The sequence below is a fragment of the Pelophylax lessonae genome, assembly GCF_965119305.1.
Source record: "Pelophylax lessonae genome assembly, chromosome: 7".
Classification (NCBI taxonomy): Eukaryota; Metazoa; Chordata; class Amphibia; order Anura; family Ranidae; genus Pelophylax; species Pelophylax lessonae.
Window position 1 is genome coordinate 241,078,443 of NC_138774.1, and position 11,559 is coordinate 241,090,001.

The 11,559-nt window shown below is 41.5% G+C and overlaps 1 protein-coding gene across 3 annotated transcripts in view; it reads left to right on the forward strand.

Moving 5' to 3' along the window:
* Positions 1 to 1,495, forward strand: part of GAPVD1 (GTPase activating protein and VPS9 domains 1) — a 284,263-nt gene extending 282,768 nt beyond the window's left edge. For 2 of the 3 annotated variants that reach the window (XM_082263587.1, XM_082263588.1), the window contains exon 23: positions 611 to 1,494. In XM_082263587.1, coding sequence (XP_082119713.1) covers positions 611 to 751 — 141 coding nt within the window. In that variant the 3' untranslated portion in view covers positions 752 to 1,494. Of the gene's footprint in view, positions 1 to 610 lie in introns of all 3 variants that reach the window. The other variant, XM_082263589.1, reaches the window with a different exon arrangement.
* The last annotated feature ends 10,064 nt before the right edge of the window (positions 1,496 to 11,559 follow it).

The window sequence follows — 11,559 nt, forward strand, 5'->3', positions numbered from 1 at the left end:
CTGAAATAGTAGTCTCCTGAAATAGTAGTCTCCTGAAATAGTAGTCTCCTGAAATAGTAGTCTCCTGAAATAGTAGTCTCCTGAAATAGTAGTCTCCTGAAATAGTAGTCTCCTGAAATAGTAGTCTCCTGAAATAGTAGTCTCCTGAAATAGTAGTCTCCTGAAATAGTAGTCTCCTGAAATAGTAGTCTCCTGAAATAGTAGTCTCCTGAAATGGAATCGGGGGTGGTGGGGGAACTAAAAATGGTCTTCCTAGAGTTGTTAGCCATAATGTTAGTTAACACCATTACGGCAGATTCACCTTGGAAGCGATCCTCATCAGCACTTCTATTAGTCATAGTTGCTTTCATTTTATTCTGATGGTCATTCTGGGTTCTGGCTCTTTAGCTTGATTGGCGGGGCCAGGATGATGTCCATCCTATGCATGTACACAAGTGTTACATCGTCCCGGCATAAAGCCATGCTGCAGGGGAAGCATTTGTGACAAAAAGAGATCAATAGGGTCTCCTATGTTGTAAAAATCCTATTTGCCATTTTCTCATTTTTGGGCTGATTTTCCCTTTTAATACTCTTTTGCTCAAAATTACTGTCCTGTTTCCTTTTTTTCCAGGCTAACCCGCCCTGCTTGTTATCTACTGTGCAATACATCAATAATTTCTATTCAAACCGATTAACTGGAGAGGAATCCTACTGGTGGATGCAGTTCACAGCTGCAGTGGAGTTTATTAAAACCATTGACGACCGCAAGTAAAAGCTGGATGAAAAAAACAGTGACTGCTGGTTGCCAGCAGATGGCAGCAGAGCCCTGCTCCTTGTATCATACTTGTACAGAAGATGGTGTTGGCCTGGTCTTTCTGGTGAAGGAGAGGCATGCAGTGCATCATGAAGTCCCAGCTTGCAGAACCTCTGGTGTTTGGGAAGATTTAAAGGTGTCCAGATATGTTCCCTTTTTGGGAGGGAAAAGAAAAATATGTGCTTATTTTCTTTCTTTTCTTTAACTTCTTTTCCCTTTCTAATGCTGCATCATTTTAATGAACTATTTACTAAACAGAAAAATAAGTTTATTTTGCAAAGTATTTTTTTTTTATTTAATTTTTTTTTCTTTTGTCTTTAGATTTAGCAATACAAAAAGGGACCACATGCTCAATATTTTTAGAGGAAAGCAAGCGCATATTGTTACAGGATTTTAACTATAGCATACTAGAATTAGCTCTGGGGCTTAGTGGCAATAACTTATAGGAGTAGAAAATTCCACTTTGCTACCTAGAGGGGAGTGAAGCGCCTCGCTGCTCAATTGTGGATACCACCCACTTCAGAATTTATGTTGAAAAGAGGATGCTGGGAAGCCTTTCACATTTTTTTTTGTTTTTTTTTTTTATTCTCCCCTCATTCTAACCAATTTCCTCCATAGTCTTAAACTTGTATCTAAAGTATGTTTCCACTTCATGAGAGGTGTTGTATTCTTTAAATTTATTCTTTATGTTCCTTCCATCTACGCAAGAGCCTGTCAAGTCGTTGGGAACAAATTGCATAACTGTACAGCTTAAAGTATACCTAAACTCAAGAACAAAATTGTAACAGGTTGCAGCTTACCAGTCCCTAGATTAGGTGGCTGCATTTGTTTTTTTTCTCTTTAGACTTCAGATTTTTCCTAGCTATCTCCTGTGAACTACAAACATCTCCTGTATATATGTATATATATATATATATATATATATATATATATATATATATATATATATATATATATATATAATAGAAATGGCGATAGGGAGACGTTTTCTATAGCTTCCTGTCTTGGAGCCGGTTCACATTGGGATTCGCACAGGATTGAGCTGTGCAATCCTGTGCACTTCCATGCTGTGCAATTTCAGCCCATTGATTTCAAATGGGCTGAATCGCACTGCACCGCACCAAAAGCACTTCATGTGCCACTTTTGGAAACGTACTTTGCATGGTACTTTTGTTTTACACAATCTAGTGCAGGCAAACGCACTGCATTTGGAGTGTCAGCTTATTATTGACATGCTGCAGATTGGAACTGCACTGCATTTTAAATGCAGTGCGGGAAATGCTTCTGGAACACAGGTTTCCAGCACCATGTTTTAGTGTGAATAGGTCCCTAGGGTGAGGATGATGCTTCTCCACATGCACAGTGCAGTGGATAAGTATTGTCACCATAGAATAGAAAGTTTGTTACTAGCAAGATCATGCAGCCACCATATCTGAGGACTTATAATATGCAGTATAATACATTTTTTGAGTATATATAACCGTTTTCCACCTGCCCCGGGGCCTCTTTAAGCCCTTCTGTATGCCTGGAGGGTGGGAAGCATTGGTGAAATAGTAACTACTGTCACAGTATGATCAGAAGCTGGTCACCGCCGGCTAGTGACCTGTAATCCAGACCGAGAACTATCTTTAACAGCTCTCTTTCTACTGGGGGCGCGCAATGAGCGCATTCTCAGGACATTGCGTGTGTGCTGTGTATGGGTATTAAGCCCACCCTATTTCCACATCACATATGTGTCAGGCTGTTGTAAAGGGGTTAAATGAATCCTGTGGCTAGACAATAGAAAGAGTAAATGAAAGGTAGCGTGTATCAAAGCAGGCACTAGACCCCAAGTGTCCAGCTTTTGCCCCGAGTGCCCCATGCAGCCCTTTGGTACTTGGTGTGGCCTTTTGCAGACCCCAGCAGTCAGTAATGGAAGCATCTCCTCTATTGCGTCTGACATCAGACAGACCACTGTCATATGTTGAATATTATGTGTGGCCCTTTTGAAGTTATCAGGGGCCACAGTTGAGGCCCCTTACACCTTGTAAGTTGACAACCACTGCACTGGAACATGCCCCGTGTTAACATTTGTGTCTGGTAATGGGTTGCTAATGATCCACACAGTGTACTGTACTTGGGGTCGTGCCCAAAACCTGGCTGCCAGCTCCAGTACATTTGTCAGTGCTGTGCTGTGCCTCATCACAATATTGGATTGTTTTGCCACTATATGGAGCCTGCTTTAATCCTCACAAGATGTTTTTGTCCAGTCAAGTTTGCTTTCAGTCAAGAAAAATCACCTTTCAAAAGCACCTTTACATTTTTTTTTTTTGGGGGGGGGGGGGGGTATAAAAGTATATTTTGTCATTAGATTAGTTAGTACACAGATATACATTACTTCATAGGCTTTATTTAAACAACAAAGTGATTAGTTATAACCAATAGTTTAGTATAATTGGGTAAATGAAAGCTCATTTCTGAATGGTTGCCAGGCGTCTTCAATTCTTCTTCACATTTGCACTTTAGGATTAAAGGAGTTGTAAAGTCAGGAAAGCCTTCTGTGTGTAGCAGCCTCCCCAGCACCCCCTAATACTTACCTGTGCCCCCTCTGTCCAGCGATGTCCGAGTCCCTCGGACAATCCTAAGACTCTCCCTTCTGATTGGCTGAGATACAGCCGTGGCGCCATTGGCCAAATGGCAGCTCTGTGTCTGAATGGGTACAAGAAGCTGCAGCTCAGGTTGGGTGCCCCCACAGCAAGCTGCTTGCTGTGGGGTCACTCGATAGGAGGGGAGGGGTCAGAAGCAGGAACGAGGGACCTGAGAAGGGGAGGATCCGGTCTGCTCTGTGCAAAACCAACTACACAGAGGAGGTAAATATAACATGTTTGTTTTTTTAAAAAAGACTTTACAATCCCTTTAAGACATAAGTTTAGAGTGGAGGGTCATCATTGAGTTTTATTTTTTTACTGGGCTTAATGGAGTTTTGGGGTTCATATAGCAAACTTCTTTGCTATCATTCCAAAATTCTATATACTTTCATGACCCCTTTATCAAAGTTTCTCAGATATTCTGCACAATGTACAACAATCAACAAGATTATTCATTTCTTTCTCCAAGGGCTGGTTCACACCAGATGCAGTGGGACTGTGTTTGGCGGCTATTCCAGCACAGTCCCACTGCATGGTCAAGGTAATATACGTCTCCTATGTGCCAGATTCACACCACTGCATTGCATTGTAAGTACAGTTCACTAATAAAAAGTACTGAATGCTGTACTTTTTTTTTTTTTTTTCTTTCTTTATTAGTGCAGCGTGCTGAAAGGCAGTTAACTGCCTCGCAGCGTTTGGCTGGCATTTGAACTTTGAGACATCTCAGTTTGTAAAAAAAAAAAAAAAAACAGCGAATCATCACTGTGCTTCGCTCAGCAGGATCACACTGCAAACCAGCTTACGGCTGGCATACTCCGCTCTTTTACTCTCATTCTGCTCTGTTGGCTGAACAAGCGAAATCAATCAATTTCCCCATCCATTGTATTCAGGCAGCTCCTGTGGCTGCCTGAATATTCGAACAGTGATTGCATGTGATGGGTTGCAGTTACTGTTCGGCTAATAATTCTCCACCCAGCTAAAGCTGGTCATGCCTTAGTGAATGTTCGTTTAAAACATTCTCAGTACATGACTTGATGAATGTTGCTTGAATGTACTTTAAAGTTTAATTTCCTTTTGACAATTGGTTTTCGAGTAAATGGACTTTCGATTACGCTGTTGGAAATTCATTAAATCCAGAAAAATTTTCCATCTAATTTTCTTGAAAATGACTGTCAGTTTGACCTCACTAATGGTTTGTAAAATGAACGTTCTTAAGATGAGAAATTTTGACAGTGTATGGCCAGCTTAAAGTGAAATTCCAGTCATACCCTAACTAAGCCTAAACCTGCTACCACCCCATTCTAAGACTATTCTGTCTGCCCTGTAAAAGAAAGGATACCTATACTTGCCTATTCTGAAGCTGCTCTGGTCTGGTAACCAGCTTCCAGCGCCAGCTTTGGTGTTGAGGACGGGCAACAACTGTCTTATAGTAAGCCTATGGGTGATGTCATTGCCCAGACTCTGCAGTTGTCACTGCTTCTTCTCTACATTGAAGCCCATGCTGGAAGATGGTCATGTGCCCAGAGCAGCTTCAGAATAGGTAAGTAATAGGCATCTTTTAGAATAGTATTAGATTGGGGGTGGGAGTAGACTTAGGCTTGAGGTTTGGAATTCCACCTTAATCCTAGGTTCACACTGATGCGGTGCGAGTTGAATCCGTTTTGCAGTGTGATTTCAAGGAGCAGCTCCAGTGGAAATTCATGCAGTTCAAAAAACGTTTTTTGATGCTGTTTGAATAGTCTCACACACACCACTGCATTTGCAGAAAAGTACTGCAATCTTATCTTAGGACGGATAAGCGATCTGCTTGTGATTTTTCATTTAAGTCTATGAAGCTACAAATCGCACTGCACTAAACTCACACTGGAACCTTTTAAATATCGCATTGGTATCACACTGTATAAATGTGAACGGCCTCCTTAGAAACTCATGTTATTTCACTTGTCATGTGATTCTATGCATTCTGGCACGCATCAGAAATCATGTCAGTGTGAACCAGGGCTAAGTCAATTTTTAAAGCGTCTTTTGTGGAGCCTGGTGGTGTTTGCAGGGCCATCCATGAGTGGAATTCCCGACCTCTATGGCTAGCTTCAGGTGCAGAGGTCCTGAGAAGCATTGATAAATGAGGCCCCAGTGATTGGTACAACCTTTAGAAGCAGCTCAGTGGTTAAAGTTTATTAATGCCCTTTAAGGTTCTCTAAGTAGAGTAAACCTGGCATGAAAGCAGTACAGGTTTGCAGCTTTTATACGGAACTATTGATCTGGGTACTTTGAGTCATTGAACCAAAAAGAGTATGGAGATCAGGAAAGTCAGAAGTCCTTATCTACATGCTTTCAAGTAAGAGTGTCCGCATGACGGTCAGGTAACTAGTATTTTGGAGGGGAGGTCAGAAATGGGAGTCTCTGTCTTTTTATGCAAAGGTTTGTGGGTATATGTACCTTCTTTACTGTCTATAAATTTGCCCTCGTCGACTGTCCCATATTTTTATTCTGACTGATTCCCTTTGGGTAATTCTCTTTCCCACTTTACTGTTTGTTTTCAGCCTTCTATGTACTGTATATTTCCCAGCATAGCAGTTTAAGATACAGCTGTATCTATGCAGCAGCTCTATGGACATCACAGTAAACCTGAGCCTGCAGGTTATGGATAAGCAAATATAAACCGTGTTCTCATTAGAAGGCTTTTTCCTGGAATGACGCCCAGCATCTGCAAAACATTCTCCCCAAAAGATTGCCCCTTTGGTTCCCTGGGCCAACCTGTGTTTCCAGGATTGCTACAGGGGGCATCAGGATAGAGAGTGGTAAACTCCTGATCACTAATTTCATCTAGGCTTCATGAACCCCGAAGTGTTCAGTTTTCTTAGCACTTCCAAGTTCAGAGCTGTCAGACGAAAGCAGCCAGTTAAGCAAAAGATCTGGGTCTCTGTCCCAAATCCTTCCTGAGCTGAGGGAAAATAAGATAAACCCTGTGATGTCTCCATTTGGAGCACCTGTCACTTACAGAATACTATCACATAATATAAAAAAAAGTGAAGGTTCAGTTTTTTTTTTTTTTTTTATTTACTACCTGGCTACATTTTTTTACAAGTTACCTGCTTACAACTTTAGGTATCAGTTTTTGTTCATTATGCAGGCACATGCAACTTTAAGGCTAGATATATTTGATATTTATTAACTCAGACAGTCTCATCTTTCATATTTAATTAAAAATGTATTTAATAATTTGTATTTTGTGTGCATTAAAAAAAAAAGCATTTTCTTTCTCTGAAAACAAATTACATGAACATTTGCAATGATTTCACCCTGCCATATTTTATTTTTATTTTATTTTTTAATTTTTTTCTACCTGACTATATTTTTCTTCCCACTCATCTTAAAAATTCTCTAGGGTGAACACTGATATATTTACTTTAAAATTGCACATAAAATCACTTTATAAATCTTTATAAAAGATTGTAATGCCCTTGGGCACTGAAGCATTACAACGGTAGACCCCTTTCACACTGGTGCTCTTTTGCTGCGCTTTTCCGGGGCAATAAAAGTGCATGAAAACTATTCCCTATTAAAGGATAAGTTTACATTTGGGAACATGTTACATGTTTGACTTGGTTTTAGGGTGTAACATGTTCTCAATATTACAGCCTCTCCAGGATCCTCCTCCTATAGTGACAGCGAAGCTGGGATTGTCTCCCTAAACTTTGTCACAATTAAACTTTTTTTAAAAGTGTCCCTGCTTTTTGTCTCTGCTAAAAGAATTGCTGCAGCTTTGAAATTTTTCTAAAGCGCAAGAAAAAGGCACCTTTCATTGTAAGTAAATGGGAACGCATCAAAAGCATATCAATGTGAAAAGGGCCCTTAATTTGCACAAAGCGCATGAAAAGTGCATAAGTGTGAAAGGGCCTGTAGTAGTGTGCCACATGTCACCCAGGAGAGCCTTCCACTTACCTCTATGAAATCGCTATCCCACAGACCCAGATGCCACTGAATCTCCTTTCTAGAGAGGGAGCAACCTTTAGCGCACACAGCTGATGAGGAAGCGACTCCATAGAAACAGGAAAGTGGTCTCTTAGCGATCCTGATGTGAGTGCTTTGATCACTCATGTGACATTGCACCTCCCTGTCTCACGGCCTTTCCTAACTGGAGTCCTTGACTATATAGAGTTCTGTATGTAGGACTATTCTTAAACAAAAAAAGGTTTCTTGAGTGTACAACAGTTATTGCTTGTGCTTTTTATCTGAAGCTCTTTAAGTATGAAATGAACTGATTTGCTGTAAATATCTTAACTAGTTTGAGACTTTGGTCTCTGAAATCATCTTAAATTAAATTTTAAAATATTAAAGACAAAATCAGATTTTTGGATGCTTGTTATATTGAAAGTGCATAGGTAATATAGTGTAATCTATACTTTAAAAGCTAATCTTTTGCTACAACAAAATTCTATTTAAACTGTACCATTTAGTAAAAAAAAAGTTAACAGTCTACTTAAATTACATGTAGCTGTAATAATAAAGAATTTAATTGAATTTTGCCACAGGAAAGTGATTTATATGTTGTATGTGTGGTATGCATAATTATTTCAGGACTATGAAACTGGAACCTTATTTATTGCTAACTGTTGGGAACCTTTCATTAATATTTATTGTTAACTATTGGATAACTTTTCATGAATATGTTTGCTGCCATGCTTCAGAGAGTAAACTCCATGCTAGAAAATGTCCAGCACACATGTGACAGAGTCTCGGATGCATCTGTCCTACAACAAAAGAGGCAGCTATTGTTACATAGCACTGCTATTCATGGAACAGTAGCTTTTTAAATGGTAATTACACCGAGGTAATGATAATGTATTGGAAAGGACAACTGTCCTTCACCCACACCAGTAACCTTCATCCTTTTTGTTTTGTAACCTGCTCTGAAAGGAAAGTTCTGTTCATACACGAGGCCCTTTCTTTCTCATATTAGCCCACAAAATGGCTGCCCCCGCTGTGTCTAGTCAGTGGGCGTACTTTATCAGTAATTTCTTTCTTTTACCAAAGTCAAAAAACAGCAGGGATTTACAACTTTACATTTTTAGATATTCATACCAGATTAAATATATTTCATAGCATTTTATTGTATTTATCTTGGAAACACATTTAAAGATGGCATAGCAGAATAATGCCTGCTGTTCAACCTATATTTTGTCCCAGGATCCTTTGCAAGGCAACCTTTTTTCAGAGAGGACACACCTATAGCATTTCTAGAGTCGCAAAATACTGACATGAAATCTATGACCTAGCTGTGCTTTGCTGTAAAGAAAGTAAACATTTTTAATTATTCATATGAAATAAAAAAAAATAAAAAAAACTGGCATGATTGCATGTGTCATTATTTAAAATGTGTCTGAGTTTTTTTTTATCTTTTTACTTGCTGTCAGAGAGGGGTTTAGCATGCTTGTAATTACATTACACTGTCTTTTAAAGAGGAATTTCAGGTATAGAAATTTATATATGGTTACATTGGTCCAACTGGGATGCATATACCATGTTGTATTGCTTTTGGCGTTGCTCAAAGTTAAGGTGAAAATATATCCCTGTGTTCCAGATTATGGGCTGCAGGCCTATCCTGATACAAATCCAGAGGGCTAGTAAATGTAAAGAGGAAAGGATTGCCGCTACGCCTGACCAGTCCAGGTGAACAAACAATGAGTGCCCTCAGATTACATGTTTCCACCACAACACACACCCTAAAGCTTGGACCAATGTAACCATGCAATTTACTATACCTGGCCGATGCCCCTGGAAGATTGAAATCCTGAAAGCAGATACTGCTACCCCAGTGACCTCCGTTTGCTTTCAAGGCCTATGCCAAGTGGCTACCCTGTTGTATTCTGAATCCAGGTAGTCGACTGTTCGCTATGGGCACCATTCAGAGATGTCACCTCTCCACCTCGTCCAAACAGAGAAAATTTTCCATTAATTTAGAAAATGCAAAGCATTCTCTGAATTGTGCCTGTGCCAAGTGGCCAACCTCCTGTGTTCAGAGTGCAGAAGAGCAGCTACTTAGCACGGATCCAAAAAGAAGTGGAGATCACTAGGGTATCGGATTTCCAGCTTCCAGGGGCATCGGCTAGGTAAGGTATATGCATAGTTACACCTGAAATTCCTCTTTATTTAAAGATCTATCTTTTAATTACCAAGATGGTGAACTCCTCCTCCTTGTCATATCTGACCAGGTCTGAAAAGAAGAGGAAGTAAAACGTGCATGTGGCCAGTACTTGCACATGACACACCTAATTTTGGTTTTGCTCTCCTCCAGCAATGTGTGTTCTGAGTTCCATGCATCCACTCTGTCCCTGCCAATGCCATAATATCTTCTGCTTCTTCTGGGTCTGTCATATTCCTGCTCAATTGGCAGGCAGTGCTCATTTAAATCCTGCACATGCGTTATAGTTACATATTCTCATCACCTGGCTCCATTCTATTCTGAAAGATGCCAGGACTGTAAACTGTACTCGGTGTACAGATAAATTAAAAAAATAGTTTTCTCTATTTTCTCTCTTTTGTTCATTGAGGGACACAGCTTCATATCTTCATTTGACAGATGGTTTATGTTGCTTTTCCTAGGAGCCGGACACTAGGCGGAAAAGGGTTAACAAAGTTTAACTATGCCTATAGGGCAGTCGCAGGTGGTATACTCCCACTTTCTACTCTAGGATCTCAGTTTTTTTTTTCTGCCTAGTCAAGAGTAAAGGCCCGTACACACGAGTCGAAATTCGGCCGGGACCGATCTGCCGATTTTCGGCTTGTTATCATGGTGCTCTCAACAACCGACTCCAGAATTTTTTCGGCCGAAAAGTCGGTGTGCAGGCTATAAAATTTTTGTCCACCGTCAAATCACGTCCGATTTTCGTGCAGTCAGTACAGATTTCGACAGGGAAAAATCTTATGAGCAAGACTAGGCATGCTCAGAGATGAAAAAACACATACAAAGCAATCCAACACATGACATCACTTCTGAAGTAGAATTCTGTAGTGCGGGAAAATTCGTGTGCAGTCTAGGCACATTCCAACCAACAAAACACCACTCTGGACAAAAGACGGACGACCGGTCGGCGGAAATTCGTTGCGTGTGTACTAGGCTTTAGGACCTAGCCCCTTGCTGGGATCTCTGATCCTGGCATTTTGTCCCTTTTTTTTTTAAACTGAACTTTTTTTCTTTTTGTTGTTTTCTCTTCTACAATCAAGTTTGTTCCTGTTTAAACTACAATCCAAGTTTGTTCCTGTGAAAACTATAATCAACTGCCGGACTGGGTGACGCACTGGATATCCTAGATCCTTACGGTCGTCCCAGTCTGGCCAGCGAGCACGTGCAAGCCTTAGCTCAGCGCTAGGTTGGCCGCGACATAGTCCCGCTGGAGGGACTGGCTTGCAAATGGAACACCTCGCGAGGACGCACACGACCTGGTCGCAGCCAAAGTCACATCATTCCTCTGGGCCGCAGCATCCCCCATTCCGAGATGGGGAGGTGACCTACCTGGAGTGACCCCTGCCCGGTTCCCACAGGTATAGTGAGTAGTGTTCCCCTGTCCCTCGGGAAATTTGGGTTGGATGCGGGGCCCTCCCAGGGTAGGTAGGTCTCTTAGGTGCCCTTCCCGCACATGTTTTTTCCCCCCCCTTCACTAGCGGGGTTTCCCCTGCCTGCGCTCCCCCTTCCTTGTTTCCATGGGATGCCTGAGGTGATTTACTCCTCCTTCATGGGGAAGCTGTCACCTCGGTGAGGTGAGCTGTAACTGAAAGGCGGGTGGGAGCACACTGTGCGGCCGAATGCCTGCTTATGGTGTTGTCTTGAGGGGGGTCCCTACAGGGGCCCCCCGGCGATGTACTTACCTCAGGGGGGCTGTACAGGGTTCTACCATAGATAAATGCGACAACCATTTTCTTGTAGCCGCATAGAGTGGTGCTCAACGGGTGGCCTCTAGTGACAGCATGGCCGTTTCCTCTTCCTCTTGGATCGGCAGACTGTTGCCGCTCTTTTCCCTCTCTTCCTGCTCCTTGCTGAGATACGTTTGTTGGTGAGCCCTGGGGCGGTATCTCCCTGCCTGTTCCTCTATTGTGGTATTGCTGGGACCTGTGGTACCATGAGAATCAGCGATGGGG